Genomic DNA, 18,359 nt, shown 5'->3' with positions numbered 1-18,359 from the left:
GTTTATGCCATAAACTGTGATGTACGCGAACTCTTCCATATCAACACGTGCTCTTCCGTGCACGATTGAAAAATAATTTACAATTCTTCATAAAATGATCATTTCAACGTAACGTTAGGTGCCGCAAAGTATTTCGCCTGAGCGTACATTTCGTGTACGAAGATGACGGATGCCTGGCTATCATACCATTTTTATACAAAATTTGTATTGTCTAATAAAGAGAAACACCCTGTAACATGTACACAGTCTACATACGTAAGTTCCTCACACCCTGCGCTGCATTAATGTATTATCGCGACGTTCTTTTTTTCTTTGTTTTATGCAGGCTTCTCGTACTTCTTCAAATGGCTGCTTCTGAGACTGCCAGTTTCGCTGTGCAGGAGAAAAGGCCGCTTTGACCTGTACACTTTTGGTGTTAGATATGAGCCACGACGCTGCGGCCTTCTATGTCCGGAGGAGGAGTCTTCCCTGGATGACATCTGCTCCTCTTCTCCATGTTCTGACAAGGCAAGCGGAAGCACACTAAAACTCAACCTATACTGCGCCGTGTATGATTAATTGATGCTCTAAAAACGCAGTTGTTTTCGGAGATGCCGCTATCATTTGCTCCCATAAAAAGTATAGGCGCTCTGTTTGGACTCCTGGGATGAATTCGTCTTGATACACCACCGAGCTATCTTGTCGCAATCTACATGCTAGCATAACGGCAAAGGTGCTAAGCTGCAGGGCACGGTGGTCGGCCACAACGGCCGCACTTAGACGGGGGCGAAAAGCAACAGGTCCATTTTAGTTATATTTAGGTGCGATTTAAGCAACTCTACATGCACAGAACAGATCAGGACGGTCACCTCATATCGCACGCCTGATAATTAGGTCGTAGTTATTGCACCTAAACCCCCGGAATTTGTTTCTCTTGTTAAGGTGTTTAATAGACAGCACTCAACGACAATGAGTAATGGCGACAGTCACGGCAAGGCACGAACTCCCTGCGCGAGCGGCGTTCTTTCTTCAAGCAGCCAAAGAGGATGACCCACTAGAAGGCGCTGGAGAGGGTAACCCATTACCATGTCCCAAGGCTTCTCTACAATTACCCCGGGTACGAAAAGGGAGCCGTCCGGCGACCTAACAGCTCGTCACTATGAGTGGGTCATAGTAGGCCTTGAGGCGCTCCACGTTGACAATGTCGCGCCCTCGACGGCGCATGTCCGAAGCTGGTTCGATGGGTTCGATCAAGTAGTTGACCGGGGATGTGCGCTCGACGACCCGGTATGGGCCTTCGTATTTCGGCAGCAGTTTTGAAGAAAGGCCACTTGCAGTGGTAGGGACCGAGAGCCATACGAGCGCTCCAGGAAGGAACGTGGGTTCAGAAGTGGTGGTGCCATCGCGAATGCTCTTCTGCAGCTCTTGTTCCTGCGTCGTAAATGTCTTGGCAAGCTCGCGACACTCTTCAGCGAGCCTGGCTGTGTCAGAAATAGGCGCACACTCAGATGAATCCGGCTTGTATGGAAGTATCGTGTCGATGGTGTGCGGCGGGTGCCTTCCGTACAGTAAGAAGAACGGTGAAAAACCAGTAGTGCTCTGAGGGGCGGTGTTATAGGCGTAGGTGACGAAGGGCAGAATGGCATCCCAATTGGTGTGATCGGCGGCGACGTACATTGACAGCATGTCGCCGAGCGTGCGGTTAAAGCGTTCGGTTAGACCGTTCGTCTGCGGGTGGTAAGCAGTAGTTTTGCGGTGAACAGCATGGCACTCTTTCAGAATGGCTTCCACGACTTCCGATAAGAAGACACGGCCTCGATCGCTGAGAAGCTCTTGGGGTGGACCGTGACGCAGTAAGAATCGGTGTAGTAGGAAGGAGGCAACATCGCGCGCTGTAGCCGCTGGGAGGGCGGCGGTTTCGGCGTATCGCGTTAGATGGTCAACAGCGACGATGGCCCAGCGGTTACCAGCCGAAGTCAGAGGAAGTGGTCCATACAAATCGATGCCCACGCGTCCGAACGGACGGTTAGGGCAAGGTAATGGTTGTAGACCTGCTGGCGACACGTGCGTTGCAGGGTTTCGGCGTTGGCAATCGAGGCAGGCGCGAACGAACTACTGCACGTAGCGGTACATCCCACGCCAGAAGTATCGTTGTCGAATGCGGTGGTAAGTTTTCGATACCCCAGAGTGCGCGCATTGCGGGTCGGAGTGGAAGGCCTCGCATATATCAGAACGCAGACTGCGGGGTATCACTAGTAGCCACTGGCGGCCGTCGGTGTTGTAATTGCGTCGGTGCAGGAGGTCGTCACGAACGGCGAAATGGTGGGCTTGACGTAACGCGCGAGTGGATGGTGTTGCCGTCGGATCAGTGAGCAAGTCGATCAGCGAGGTGATCCATTTATCCTTGCGCTGTTCGGTAGCGATGGTGTGAACGCTGATTGAAGCAACAGCTATGTGAGATACTGAGCAGGGGGCATTGTCGTCAGGCAAGGGAGAGCGCGAGAGGGCGTCGGCGTCAGCATGCTGGCGTCCGTTGCGGTACAGCACGCGGATGTCGTAGTCCTGCAGGCGAAGTGCCCAGCGGGCGAGACGGCCTGAGGGATCCTTCAATGACGACAGCCAGCATAGTGCATGATGGTCGGTGACGACATCAAATGGGCGACCATACAAATAAGGTCGAAACTTTGTAAGGGCCCATATGATCGCCAGGCACTCTTTTTCCGTGACTGAGTAATTGGTCTCGGCTCTGGTAAGCGTACGGCTTGCGTATGCCACTACATATTCGGGGAACCCTGGTTTGCGTTGCGCAAGGACAGCGCCGAGGCCTACGCCGCTGGCGTCCGTGTGTACCTCCGTAGGGGCCGTAGGGTCGTAGTGACGTAGTATGGGAGGAGACGTCAACAAACGACGGAGCTTTGCGAACGCGTCGTCACACTCGGACGACCACGAATTTAGGGGTCCGTTACTTCCAAGGAGCTTCGTCAGCGGCGATATGATGGTGGCAAAGTTTCGTATGAAGCGTCGAAAGTATGAACACAGTCCGACGAAACTGCGCAGTTCTTTGACGGACGTAGGTTTGGGAAATTCGGCCACGGCCCGAAGCTTGGCCGGATCGGGAAGGATTCCGTCTTTGGACACGACGTAGCCGAGGATTGTCAGCTGCCGTGCCGCAAATCGGCACTTCTTCAGATTCAGTTGGAGGCCGGCGTTGCTCAAACGTGTCAAAACATGCCGCAGACGTTGGAGATGCGTGGAGAAGTCCGGAGCGAAGACGACGACGTCGTCCAGGTAACACAGGCACGTGTGCCATTTCAAGTTACGCAGAACGGTGTCCATCATGCGCTCGAAGGTCGCGGGCGCATTACACAGACCGAACGGCATGACGTTGAACTCGTACAAGCCGTTGGGCGTGACAAAGGCTGTCTTTGGTCGAGCGTCATCAGCCATGGGTACTTGCCAGTACCCCGAGCGCAAATCGAGAGATGAAAAGAATTCTGCTCCTTGGAGGCTGTCAATCGCGTCGTCGATTCGCGGCAGTGGATAAACATCCTTGCGGGTGACCTTGTTGAGCCGTCGGTAGTCCACACAGAACCGCACAGAACCGTCCTTCTTCGTAACGAGAACAACAGGAGACGCCCATGGGCTGTCGGAGGGCCGAATTACATCGCGTCGAAGCATATTGTCCACTTGCTCGTTAATTACCCGGCGTTCTGTGGGAGACACGCGATATGGACGTTGCCGCAGTGGTGGTTGGGCGCCAGTGTCGATGCGATGCGTAACAGCGGACGTGCGGCCGAGGAAAGTTTGCCCGACATCGAAAGAATGGCGAAATTCATCCAACAAGCACAGAAGCTGCGAACGCTGGACCGACGTAAGGTTGTCAGCAATGGAGGGACCAAATACATCAGTAGGTGACGAATCAGACGTGGAAACAGCACTGATGGTGCGGGAACTAGTACAGTGCGAGTCATCGGGTGCGTCCAGAACTTGTGCGTCTTCAACGGGTTCCACTTTGCCGAGACATTCCCCTCGAACCAACATAACAATGCACGAGGATGGGTTGGTAACAAAAATAGTGGTGCTGCCCTGAGTGACTCGCACGGTCGCAAAAGGTACCAGCAACCCTTTCCTAGTGCAGACGCGGGCAGATGGCGAAAGGAGTGCAGTGGTGTCGGAGAGACCGGCGCAGTAGACCGACACAGCCGTTGACGAGTTTGGAGGCACTTTCGTATCGTCTTGGACGAGGATCTTGCTCATTGCCGATGGACTGTCTGTCGGCGTCAAATGTGAGAACGGTGAGAGTTCGATTTCGGCTGGTGCGCAACGAATTACGGCGTCGTGGCGGGAGAGGAAATCCCATCCCAAGATGACGTCGTGAGAGCATGCCGCAATTATGATGAACTCGACGTCATACAGAACGTCCTGAATGACGACGCGAGCAGTGCATACTGCTGTGGGATGAATACTCTGGGAGCTCGCGGTACGAAGGGACATCCCAGAAAGTGGCGTCATCACTTTTCGAAGTAAGCGGCAAAGTTTTGCGTCCATAACGGATACAGCGGCCCCAGTATCGATAAGGGCCGATGCGCGAACACCGTCCACAATCACGTCGATTACATTCGATGGACTTCTCTGAGGGCTTTCACAGTTCGATAGCGTCACAGCCCTTGCCTCCTGGACTGCGACGACTAGTTTTCCTGCTCTCGTGCGACCGAACGAGGCCGCATGGGTGACAGTGACCGACGTCGGGGAGACGGAGAGCGGTGAGTAGCTGGAGGTGGGCGTGACGTCGGCGACATAGGTGGAGGTGGGTCGTAGAATGCACGGCTTGACTGGCTGGTGACAGGTGACGCGACTCGAGGCGGCTGCACGCGTTGACAATAACGTGCCACGTGACCGGCGTAACCGCAAGCAAAGCAGATGGGCCGGTTGTCGGGGGTGCGCCATCGGTTCGCCGGGGTAGGTCCCGCCCATGTCGCAGTACGTGATTGACGAGTCGGCTGCTGAAATGACTGCATAGTGGGCTGCAGTCGGGGCCGAGGGATGGCGTCAGCGTATGTAGCCGGCACACCCGCCTCAAAGAACGGAGGTCTAGCGGCGGCTTCGGCGTAACTCATTCGGGCAGCCGCAGGAATTACTTGGGGCGTCCTGGCGACAACTTGAGCGTAACTCTGAGGCGCAGGAGCCGGAGGTTGCGGGTGGTACTCAGGCATGACCTCCGCAATTTCCTGCTCAATCGCTCGGCGGAGAGGAGGAAGAAGGGTGGTCGACGACTGTTGAACGTGCGGCGGGTGGGCAAAGGCGAGGAGGGAGATCTGGCGTGCAATTTCCTCGCGCACGAATGACTTGACTTCTGCCAGCAACGCGGCCTGGTCAGATATTGCAGCCAAGCCAGCAAGCTCTGCGTCGCGTGATGGGGAGCGACGGGTCATCGAACGTTGCCGGCGGAGCTCCTCGTAGCTCTGGCACAGTGTTATGACCTCGGCCACGGTGGAAGGGTTTTTAGCGAGCAACATGGTGAAGGCATCGTCGCCAATGCCCTTCATAATGTTCCGGATCTTGTCAGACTCGGACATGGTGCCGTTGGCTTTCTTACACAAGTCCAGGACGTCTTCGATATAACTGGTGAAAGATTCACCGGCCTGCTGAGATCGCTCACGTAAGCGCTGTTCGGCTTGGAGCTTACGAACTGCTGGGCGGCCAAAAACGCTGATGACGGCGGTCTTCAAATCGGCCCAAGTCGCAAAATCGGACGCGTGGTTGTTATACCACAAGCTTGCTACGCCCGCGAGGTAGAACACCAAGTTGCTTAACTTGCCTTCTTCGTCCCATTTGTTGGGGATGCTGACGCGCTCGTAAATTGCGAGCCAGTCCTCCACGTCGGTGCTATCGGCGCCAGTGAAGATAGGTGGGTCGCGTATACGGGGGACACCGGGACATGTGCTCGTTGCGAGAGGAGGCGTTTGCTGGGCGGCGTCTTGAGGCATGGTAGATGGCAAGGTACGGGATCGGAGCTCCAGGGGCATTGAATGGGAGCAGAACACTCTCCACCAAATTGTTAAGGTGTTTAATAGACAGCACTCAACGACAATGAGTAATGGCGACAGTCACGGCAAGGCACGAACTCCCTGCGCGAGCGGCGTTCTTTCTTCAAGCAGCCAAAGAGGATGACCCACTAGAAGGCGCTGGAGAGGGTAACCCATTACCATGTCCCAAGGCTTCTCTACACTCTGTATAAACGGTGTCGCAGCAACCATCGTCATTCTACATGTGGCGGAATCGCTGAGTGTCCAGCTAGACTTTGGACTGAGTCGTCACTGCCATATTATCGATCATCAATATATTTCATACCACTACATGACGGCGCACGTTACCCGTGATATGACCGCTATTTTCTCAGGCGATGATTATGCACCCTCATTGTGCACTAACTGACTGACCTCCTCTTTGCAGGCTCATGATCATGACTGATGACAGACCTATGGATATTCGTTATACGACGTTTCTCGCCCTCTACTCAGTTCCATTTGTAGCTTTCTGCTGCATGGTTAGACACGTGACGCGCGACGTGGAATAAGTAGCCTCACATTGCACGGCATGAAGAGTAGGTTTTATTGTATTCTTCATGCCTCATCCTGTTAATCATAGAAGCGTGGCGGCTTGGGCTAGTTGGTATGTCATACTGATTGCTGTAGCGCGAACTGAACACAAGGACAAAGAGACACTTGAAGACCAGCTTCGTTTCTGGAAAGCATCGGTGCGCGCACCAAGTGATAGTTTCTTCTTTGGCGTTTTCTTTTAGCCTCTTTCTTTGGTAAGTTCTTGTTGTTGGAATGTAATGCTTTGCTCGACTACTATCTTTTGTCACATGTTTCTGTCGCTCATATCTTTTTGTGTTCTGCATAATAAACCTAGGGTGCTGTGCAAGATGGCCCGAGCTTCTCGGGCACACGAGCTCGCTCCGAGCCCGCCCTACGACGGTCATGATAGGAAGACAGTGCGGAAAGCGCGACAGAAGCGTTGATAAAAACGGCTACAAGAACGAGAATGACGTCACAAACGCATGCGCGGCATTTGCGATGGTTTTCAAAGGAATACCGCATGAGAACGCGTCAGCGCCGCCACTCAGTCAACATTTTGACAGTGCAGCGACGTCAGCGTGATTGTCGCGCTATTTTTTTGCCAACTGTCGATCGCGCCTCCCACGGGCGTGCTCGTGGGCGTTTGTCCTCTTTCGGAAAATTCTTTCGTTCAGTGCATGGAAATTTCCACTCTCGAAGGCAACAAGGGCGACCACGCAGCACTCTGGTGCAGCTCGTTTCGCTTCTCTGGAATATTACAGATAAATAAATGGACAGGTTACTGCTGTACTTACATTACACGTATGAACATTTTTTTTGTATGAGCGAATCGGTAGAAGCAGTGTCTCCGCAAACAAGTAATAGTAACATTTCTCGCCGCTAATCCCACCAGGGGCGCTTGCTTCATAGCTGTGAGTGGTACGTCGTGAGAGCGGTGAAAGTGAAAGCGAGGCACCGTAGCCACGTCATGATATAACGTTTAGTTCTTCGTGCGTGTGTGCATAGTCTGTGCGATTAAGCTCATAGATGAATAGTGCCGCTCGCTGGCGTTGTTGCGTGAGCACTGCTCCTCGGCAAGAGGAGCAGTGCTCACGTCCTCGGTGAGTAAGGTCTTGATTATCTTTGTTTTATTTACACGCTCCTAATTATCGTCGTGTTAATTAGCATTAATTGATAATGTTTTAAATAGCGCGCCATTAGTTACTCAGGTTTAATTTGCAAGGTCCTGAATAGTACAGAGGTAATTAGCGTAATGCTAATGAGCACAATCATAATTAGTGTCGTGTAAATAACAATAATTATTAATGTCTTAATTATCACGACATTATCTACACAGGTTTAATTTGCAAGGTCCTGAATAGTACAGGGGTAATTACCATATTCGTAATTAGCACGAACCTAATTAACACGATCTCGGCGATTAAGGTCTCGACTATCTTGGTTTTAATTACGCGATCCTAATTAGCGTCATGTTATTTATCATGACCTCAATTACCTTGTTCTTAGCTTGCACGACTTCATTAGCATGGTCTTACAAAGACGTGGCTTAGTTAGCTCGACCTTAGCAAGATTTGGCCTAATCACCTTCGTCATAGCACGTCCTGACTTAGCTAGGTATACCGCCCAACCAGTTAGCTAATCAGCCGGGAGCACATGCTCTGGGACCGAGCACACGATGAAGAAGAGAGCGACGAGGGCGCGCGCCGGCGTAGCAACGCGCTAGAATATACTGGCCGACCATGGTAATTATACACGTGGCCTCGGCGATTAGCTCTAGCCGCGGTGTTGTAAGGCGCTCGGTCGGAACTAATATCGGAGGCCACGGTGCTGATTATTCTAATGGATAGTTGCTGCAGACATTAAACTCTTGAAAATGAATTCAAACGGCCCACGCACACATAAAACAATATAGTTAGTAGAGCTTTCTGCCACTTTTCCTGCATGGGTGCACGTCTGCACTCAGTGGAACGACAAACAAATGAAAGAAGGTGCCTCTAGTTTTACGACAGCACCCAACCTTCTCGACCGCCCTTGACGTGATGCCGCATTGCATCTTAACCAATGGAACGGAGCGCGCGCTGAGGGATGGATTTCACCTGATCGTACTATTAGCTTGCTCAAAAGGGGGTGTCGCCAGAGCTCGGAAAGATACCGAGTTTCGCCAAACTCGGGCCATCCTGCATAGCACCCCTAATTGGAAGTTAGCGCTCGTCTTCGTGTGTTCTTGTCCTGAATTGACTCTATAGCAGTCATCCCTTAATCATCCCTCATACTGGAAGCTTATCACGGACATTTGTGAGCGCCTTCCCTGCCGAAACAAGAGTCATTCAGCAAGGTAGTCATATGCGATATTCTTTCTCCCGGGAACAAATTTTCCTCCTAAGTTCAATCATTTCACTGTGTACTTGGCGTTTAGAAAAATATTCGTTGTACATGACAGTTGTTAGAGGTAACGTTCACTGCACAATGCCTCGTATTTTAGCGCCGTTTTGAGGATTCTGCGGGCAATGTTTTGTGCCATCACTTCCAGTCCTTGCAGGGTGATGATGGAGAGAAGTGCGGCGAGGAGTTGGAAGATGAGATGCTCGTCTGGGCCAGCACTGAGCGCGGCGAGTGCCTGCTGGCACGCGTGCGCCGTCAGCCTTCTAGGGGGACGGCTGAAGCGTGGCTCTACATGCGTACCGCCGACGGTCACAGTTATGTGCTGCCAACCGGCAGCCAGAACACAGCTGACTGTTCACACCGTGGCGTGTACGCTGCCTCGGGTTTGCGACTCGAGCAGTTGGTACCCATGCGCCGCTGGAGAGTCGCGTTCAATGGACTGCTCAGGTAGGGACGCACCTCGTTACTCTCGAGCCTTTTCACTTTCAAGTATAGGTGGCAGGGAACCCCTACAGACATTGTTTTTCAAGGCCGAACAAGAATGTCTCATGATAATGAGTTCATCCGGTAATCTCCCGCTGCCAAACCTCATGGGGATGCATCACGTGATTATAAATCACTCTTTATTGCGGTGCTCCCATAGTCTGAGCGGGCCGCTTCACTTCTAAGGGAGAAATTCAAGTTACCGTTTCACCCATTTTTACTGAGTGGGAGAAGAAACTCCAGGTTTCTGCCATTCCAGCCTAATTGACGCGTTGCATTGAGACGATGGATACGGACGCGCAGCAAAGCTTGTGAAAAAATCGATGCCATGATTAGGCGCCCTCAATGTTACGATATTATGTCGTGGTGGTGAACACATTCCAGCGAGGTTTTGCGTGTTGTTTCGTTTTTTCTCGCTACGCCGTCGATTTGTGTTATAAGTCAGGTGCCTGGTTAGTGCGCGATCGCATTCGTCGTTTCAATCCAGCTTTATGCATATATGTAAATTTTGAAGCATAGTGCGTGGACTGCATACAAATAGTTCCATGCAGTTCTTTTACTAGTAGTACTAGCTATCGAACGTAACGAAATTCTACCTGCAAACGGCATATAGGCTCACCACTGCTGGCGGGCTTTGCCTGTTGCGTAAGAGTGTCACGTTTAGCATAGAGCGTGTGCGCAGAACTTTAACTCATGCGCACTGTGCGAAACGCAGGCTTGTTACGTACGAAACCTACGCTGTGCTAAAATTTGCTTTTATTGATTGCCTGTTATGGTGTGTAAAAATAAACACGAGGAAAATGTGCGGGTTCCGGCTTCGCTGCTGGCGAGCATGTATGTTGCATTACTACAAGACCGTCTGTTTTTTCTAGGTGTACAACGCGTGGAGGTGTTATGGCTCACGTTCAGCTTGGCCTTGTGTAAGTGTTCTTGTTATGCCATCGCGTACCGCCGAAGGCGTACAATATATGTGCAAACTGTCGCCCTATCGCGTATTTGATGACATTCTGCTTCTTCGAAGTTTTATACCAGCCTTGAGCTACATGCACCTCTGTGCAGGTGCAAGACATCCTCCCATGTTTTCGAACACCGAGCTCATTTTCCGGCGAACTTCGTGGCCCGGCAACTGGCTGGCCAGAGCTGGACAAAGCATGGAATCCCCAATGTGAACAGGTGGGACACAAGCGGTTTCTTAGAACTTAGAGCTCTTGTGAACTCTCCGCGTTTCGTGGACCCAGCTGCTGCTGCTACGGGATTTTGCTATCTAGCACGAATGGCCTCCGCTCATGCCCTTTCGGTTTCCATTTCCGTTTTTTAATTCCCTGCTGGTTTCCACTTCACTTGCGGCTCTAGCTTGCCCAGATATATGGAAGTGTTTCAGACAGGCTCAGTCAAAAATGATTATCGACATTGTGTGAACCATATGACGCTACGGAAAGCGAATGCCAGATACTTTTGAAGGCAATCCGCAATGTTCGCACAGGAGCATTGGGTAAAAGACGAAGATCCCAAGTTTTGCTGCATGTAGGTCATAAGAGTTGGATCAACCGCATTGCTTTACATAGTGCGTAAACGTTTTCGTCGTATGCATGCATGCGAAGTCTAAGAGGAGCAATGACTTCAAGACGAATCTCGACGACACAGCAGATTCCATCGGTGTTTTGATTACACATATATAACTCGTTTCCTGGTGCGAAGCATGCTTGTAAGGTGTTATTCGAAATGTTATTCCAAGATGCAGATCTATTAAGATCAAACTCATCAGATATTTCCCGACGAAAACCGAAGAGCCATCGACATCCAACTTCATCAGACTCACAGTGCTCGAAACAATCCCGCAGCATGCAATGCTTGTGTCGTACTAATGACTGTGCAGCGCTCGCAAACAATGACGGAGGACGAAAGAACTGCGCACGGCATGCGCTGAGTCCTTGTTTGCACTTATTTCGTACTCCGTCATTGTTTGTGAGCGCTGCACAGTCCTACACTCTTAGTCAGGTCCGGCTTAAAACAACGCATATAACTGGGAGAATAGGTCATATACTCGAAGCTTATAAACGGTCCATTGTAAGTTGCCTAGACCATACGCAGCCCAATAATAAGGGGCCCATTTTACGCGGCTTTTATGTACGCAGCCTATGCATATAAGGCCCGAAAGTATGCGTCCCGTGCACATGCGGCTGTTCTATATGCGGCGTTATTGCCAAGTAGTGTTCCTTGCCTTACAAGGCCGCTTAAAATGGGCTGCATACCAATAATTTCGTTATGCGTCACATCAGATCAAATTTGTCGTGCCTACTAGGCGGCCCCAAAATATGCGGCCAAAATATATGCAGTAATTTTCAATATTTGTTTCAAGAGTTCAGGTCTTGTTTTTTAATCATTCACGATCACTGCGAAGCGACTACTGGCAGTCCTGAGCAGATACTGCCATGGCGCACTTTATTTGTCTAATTGCGTTTGTCAGCGTAGCATTATTGCGCACAAATAAATGACCTGTACACTGGATATTAATAGGGGAACGACAGGCATTTATGCACACACAAAAACACACACATACACACAAACACACACACAATATTTGAATTCTTTCAGCAAGCATAATGCATTTATCTTTTATTTATTTATTGACAATGTAAGCCATGAATGCTCACACAGGCGTGCGCATGCAAACAGTACTCTAGAAGCGTCTATACAAAGAAGACGCATGAAAGCAAGAAGAAGACGGTGCTTCATTGTGCACAGTAGACACGGTATGTCAGCAAAAACATATGAAACGGAGTCAAGTTGTACAATGAGTACCTAATGGAAAACCAGTTAATAAAAACTCACAGGGTCCCTTATGCATTCACTTAAGACGACTCGAAGGCGAACGCCACCTTCTTCTTCTCATATGATGTACTGATCCTGCCCCGCAACCGTCCGGAAGCTTTGCGCGCTTAGCGTGGTTTTACATTGCCTCCAGGATCGGAGGCACCTCACCTGGCTTTGCACTGCCTCCGTGATCTGCCAACTTTTACAGCGAAAGCTGTTATGAGATCATTTCACCGGCCGTTTTTGGCGCCGTAGTTGTCCGCCGCCGCCGCCGCCGCCGGTGTCCGTAACCAGTATCGCTCGAAATAAAAAAAAAAACGAAATAAGAAAAACATTCCAGGATGGAACGAGGTTCGAACCTCGGCCCTCTGCGTGGGAGCCCAGTATTCAACCTCTGTGCTTGAAACTGCTTTGCAAAAAGGTCCTGTACAGTCTTCATGTCGGGAAGGAACCACATTAGCATATGCAATATAGCGTGGTAGAAGAGTAAAATAAGCACCAAGCGTCGCACAACGCGAATCCTGTAACCAGGCGTCACACAATGCGAATTGCGCAACGAGTAGGTAGTTGAATGCTTCCAACCCATAACAAGGGTCTCTGCCATAATTCTTCATCGTCATCAGGCACAGCATCAACAAAGTGCGCATAATGCCTTACATGCGTTTAGCAGGTACCAACGCTCTCCGTAGAATGACGAAAAATCGCACAGTGCCTGCTGCCCTACTTCTCAAAAATTACAATGATTTATAGCGTAGTGGGTTCCTCGCAAGCGCACTTGTATTGGTTGCCAAGGAAGCCCATAAGCGCATGATCCACTTCCTCGGGGTCTCAGTAAAATTACAATGATTTATAGCGTAGTGGGTTCCTCGCAAGTGCACTTGTATTGGTTGCCAAGGAAGCCCATAAGCGCATGATACATTTCCTCGGGGTCTCAGTAATGTTCTTCGCCCCCTCCCCCCCCGTTTCTCTCCCACGTCAAAGTATGTTATACAGCATGACGGGAGAGGGAAATAGCGACCGGGCGTTACCCAATGCAAATTACATAACTGGTGGGCCGTTTAAAGATTCCAAACCATTACAAAGGGCTGAGCCATAATTCTTCGTCATCAGTAATAATAATAATATCTGGGGTTTAACGTCCCAAAACCAAGGTATGATTATGAGAGACGCCGTAGTGGAGGGCTCCGGAAATTTCGACCACCTGGGGTTCTTTAACGTGCACCTAAATCTAAGTACACGGGCCTCAAACATTTTCGCCTCCATCGAAAATGCAGCCGCCGCGGCCGGGATTCGATCCCGCGACCTTCGGGTTAGCAGTCGAGCGCCATAACCACTAGACCACCGTGGCGGGTCTTCGTCATCAGTCGTCGCGTCAACAAAGTGCACATAATGCCTTACAGACGTGCAGCTGGTGCCTCGCTTCTCCGCAGAATGACGAATAATGCCTTAGTAGGTGCTTCCCAACTTCACAAAAATTGTGATTTATGGCGTAGTGGGTACCTTTCTAGTATACTTGTATTGTAGCCCCAACAGAGTTTAACGGGCTCTAGAAACGCCGCTCTTCCAGCTTTCGCTGTGACTGTGCTGCGGTTTCAGCGTAGGCCTGGCGTTTTTTCACCAAGTTACGATGTCATATGACAACGGCATCAAGTGACGTCACGCCAAAATTTGTGACGTCGTGATGACGTCATATGGTGACGTCATCACGTGACAGTGATTTTTTGCACACTCGTCCACGACGACGCGGGATGCTGACGCCGACGGTCAAATTTTGCATTTTATGAGGCAGTTAAAGTTTTCGCCTTAAAAAAAAACGTCTGCCTCGGTGGCATAGTGGTTACGGTGCTCGGATACTGACCCGAAAGACGCGGCGGCCGCGGCGGTCGCATTTCGGGGGAGGCGATATGGTAGAGGTCCGTGTACTGTGCGATGTCAGTGCAGGTTAAAGAACACCAGATGGTGAAAATTCGTGGAGCCCTCCACTACGGGGTGTCTCATAATCATATGATGCTTTTGGCACGTAAAACCCCAGATTTTATTATTGTTAATAAAAGAGACAAGTAAGCGACGCCGTGGATCTGCCGCAGAAAATGCAGAAACGTATTGGGAACACTCAATAACATGTGCATGCAACTGGGTATGCAAAAAAAAAAAGATAAAAGCTGCAGATACAGAAAAAAGCATGGTTGATCCCTCCGTCATAGGAATCGTAATAACACGAAAATAGAGCGTGCCCTTACAGAAGTAACTGAATGTTTACTGTACATTGATGTAAGAGAGTTTGCACAATGTATATTGATGTTTGGCAGCTAATGGCGCCGTTTAACGTGTATGCACCCACTTTGATCATTGGTGGTACATCTCCATCTCGACGACTAACGTCCATGTTAAATGATTAAACAAACCATTGAGATAGCTCTAGTAGTTAACGGTGAAGGCGTAATCTGAGAAGGAGGTGTGATACCCAGAAGAGCGTCGCATATTGGACGCAGAACTTCGTCGCCATCCCGCGGCATGTTAAAATGTGATTGAACACCACTGCTGGACTAGAGGGAAACACAAAGCGCGTCGTGCCGCCCCGGTAGCCCGGCCGCGAGTTTTCTCGTGGCGAGTGCGTGAGCGGAGAACGCGCTGTTACAGCCAGGGCCCGTATTCTCAAAAGGCGACAATCGCAAAAGCATCGCCTTTGGTGCGCGCTGATTGGCTATTGAGCAAACCGGAAAAGTTAGGGCGCCATCTGTTAATTCCGCCGACGTCAATTTTTCGTCATGGTGCTCGACGGTGCTCTCGACATATTTGCAATAAACGAAGGCACCGTTAACCGTCGCTTCGTGGTGAAGTCTAGCATTTCAGTGACGTAGGCGGTAGTTTCTAGTATTCAATCCTCGGTGGATATACGCAGCATTTTTTTACGCTGAAGCTTTCATCGAGCATTACTTTGGGGTGTTATCAGCACTCGTTCTTTGCCAGCGCGTGTTTTTTTCGTGGTTTGAACGTCCCAGGAACATGAACCGTGCGTTGCTCGCGTGGCTTATCGCGAGCCAGCAACATGTTGAGATCTTGAGAAGATGTCGCTGCGGCGGCACGCTACAGCTGAACTCTTCGAGTACGCCGTGTTAAACTCTCAACGAAAATACGTTTCATGCAAAGTTGCATTCTTTAAATATTTTACTGTGGATTAAATAGTCGAACAAAAAAAGTTGAAAGCACTTTCAACACGTCTTATACTTCAAGTAGCGACAGCCAAGCCGGCCAAGCCTGGCCACTGCGTAGAAGCAGCAGCACACGCTCTATAAGGCCTCACTCGGGTTGCTCTGCGCTCGTACGGTGCGCTCACTCCTGTGTTGTGAGACATTCGTACTACCAACGGCCAGTTGCTACAATGACGTCACAGGCCAGTGTTTTTTTTTACTTATTGAAGGCATCAAATTCTACGTCACCAAACGCGATACTATCGCCTTTTGCGATCGTTTGAGAATACGGGCCCAGGTGAGGCAGGCGCGCGTCGCAGAGCTATTTTTGGTTTGGATTAGCGTGATGCTATGAGTGAGGCCGACCTCGCGGTTTGTTAAGGCATTGACAAAATTGAACTTCTATTGAAAACGCGCCGAATGGGACGGGACGTGTAACGCGTTGCAGGTGCCAATTGCGGAGGCCATAGTAATGACAAATTACTTTACCATAGCGCTCCCAGAGGGCAACAACACCCTGCCGACCGGGAGAGTGGTAGATATAAAAGGGGCGTTTGTAAAGCCTCTCGAGTCTGTGACCGTGGCGCAGTGCATAGCCTGCTCGGCATCTGTAGTTGCGGACCGAGCGGTCGTGGGTTTGTTGGCGGAACCTTTTTTTCTTTGCCATCTGATCGTGTAAATTTTTTCGGCGTCATTTCCGTGACAGAAATACGTCACTGAAGTCTTGGTGGACCCCGACATAAAACACTTTCGTGTTAAAAAAAAAGAAGGAAAAACGCCCAGATTCTGCGCGTATACAAAGTTTTACGGCATAATACACGACAACGTATTCATAGTTTTGATGAGGGCTCAAGGTGGAACTCAAGTGCCGATACAATAGCGGCCACAGATTGTCAGCAAGAAATGTAATGAAGCTTTCATTTCATTTAGCAGAATATTTGCACCGTTCTTCCCCTCGGCCCTTTATTCTGTGTACAATATGTACGATGCCATTTATAATAAGCGACTAAATTGTTTGTAAACTTAGCAAAGTAGACCACCTTTATCGCGCTTAGGTAGCTTCGCCACATTAAAATGTGTGTGTTGACATACATATACTGCTGCTGCTGACATGTATATAAATACTTTAAACGATTATTTGTGTATTTGGGATGGAGAGTTTACGGGAAAATTAAGTAAGGCTTTAGACTTAATTCTGTCGTTTCCAACGTAAGGAAGAGGATTTGTTTTTAACGTAACAGAGGCTACGTCTACCTATGGCGCATAGCACATGCAGAGGCCGTTAGCTTACGTGAATTGCATGTTTAATTAAAAAAAAGGTTTAGGCAATAACAGCACTAAAAGCTGTCCAAGCTTCAAGAAAGAAAAGAAAAATAAAACAAATACACCATCTCCCGCTAAAGGGGACCATGAGGCAATGCGAAGCCGGAGCACTTGCATGATCGCGTTCCGTTGGCGTTCGTTGGGCATGCTACCGACCTCGGGCATGGTACCGACGTCGCTTCGTGGAACGCGAAGAGGAACACTACGCGCGTCCTGTCTTCCCTCTAGCCTGGCCGTTAATTCTCACAGGGCGAGCGGGGAACGCGGTCGACAGGCGCGCGAGAGGGGGGCAGCGTAGGAGAGGACAGAGAGAGGGGGAGGGGACGCGCATGCCCTGGCGCTTATCGCGGCGCTGCGCAGGAGAAAGTTTCGGCATGTCGAGCCCGCATTTCAGAGGAGTCAACCGAAGCAAGCGCTGGACTGAACGCGCGCAGCGCTCTACCACTTGAAGGAGAGGAGACTAGAGGAGGAGATTAGCGCATGCACCGCGAGAGCAGAAGCGAGAACGCAGGAGAAGCGCAAGCAGGTGCTGGTAGAGAAGTGGAGAGAGTAACGCGCAGCTGTTGAAGAGAGGGAAGGAGGAGAGTCGCGCATAGGCCTCCCAAGCTCGGCCAGGGGGCGCTGCGTCGCACGCGTTTCGCCGCCTTTCTTGCGAAAACCGGTCGCTCCTGTCCCCACACCAGCCTTTTTACTGCGCTGTCTCCGCACGTTCAGGCACCCTGCACGCGCTGTTCTCTGCTCGCCGTGCACGTGCAGCTTCACGTGTCGCTTGCTCTGAAGGTTTAGAAAGATCCCAGAGATGGAAAAAAACGTTTTAACGGTGGGAATCTTACCAGAGGAGGACGGTTGATCGACCACCTTTTCGGGACCGAGCAGGTCGTCAAGGGCGATGCTGTTTGTGCGAGCGCTACGTGCGTGCAGATGCTGAACGGGCACATTTCTTTGACATGAGTAGGGAGGTGACTGCGCGAGTTCTGTAATTATGTTACCGGTAAAACGCACATTCGTTGCGGCAGTCGTATATACTCGGAGCTGTCAGCAACCATCCAGCACGCTTTCGCGTGAGTTTTCTATTGATAACTTTTCAATTGCTTGGATGCCAAGTTTGTCGTGCGGCTTTAAGTTTATTATGAGCTCAGTGTGAAGAGCATAAATTTACATCTGCCCTGTTGAGTCACTGGCTGCATCGAATGCGCAGTGTTCAGTTTCGTGGGAGTTTCACTTTTGCCGAGGTTTGCATCGAATGATAACAACGTCGGATCGCAAGTTTAATGTCGCCTTGGATTTTTTTAGAGCTCCCTTTGACAGCATAATGATATACGCAAACAAAAAAATAAATAAATATTTCATGCCCACTTCGACGATGCATGTTTCTTGCAGAGGCGTGTTTCATTTCGAATAATATCGACGCCTGATCACGCACCGTGTTCGCTTATTCGAATGTCGCTTTGGTTGTTTCGGCAGCTCGCTTGCTCAGCATCATACTATACAGGGGCGTAGCCAAGGGGGGGGGGGGTTCAAACCCTCCCCGAAAATTTTCAATTTTGCTTGCGTATATGTACACGCACACATACAAACGCACGCACAAACATACATAAAGTATTGT

The 18,359-nt window shown here is 50.2% G+C and overlaps 1 protein-coding gene across 1 annotated transcript in view; it reads left to right on the top strand.

The window, feature by feature from the left end:
• The first annotated feature begins 236 nt into the window (after positions 1-236).
• LOC125758359 (uncharacterized) overlaps positions 237-18,359 on the top strand; it is a 162,803-nt gene continuing 144,680 nt past the window's right edge. The window contains exons 1-5 of the mRNA XM_049415436.1: positions 237-255; positions 326-507; positions 9,091-9,389; positions 10,298-10,345; positions 10,485-10,598. Coding sequence (XP_049271393.1) covers positions 237-255; positions 326-507; positions 9,091-9,389; positions 10,298-10,345; positions 10,485-10,598 — 662 coding nt within the window. The remainder of the gene's footprint in view (positions 256-325; positions 508-9,090; positions 9,390-10,297; positions 10,346-10,484; positions 10,599-18,359) is intronic.

Source organism: Rhipicephalus sanguineus, chromosome 4, assembly GCF_013339695.2.
Source record: "Rhipicephalus sanguineus isolate Rsan-2018 chromosome 4, BIME_Rsan_1.4, whole genome shotgun sequence".
NCBI classification, from domain to species: domain Eukaryota; kingdom Metazoa; phylum Arthropoda; class Arachnida; order Ixodida; family Ixodidae; genus Rhipicephalus; species Rhipicephalus sanguineus.
Note: the sequence above shows the minus strand (reverse complement) of the source record. Positions and strands in the feature narration are given on the sequence as shown.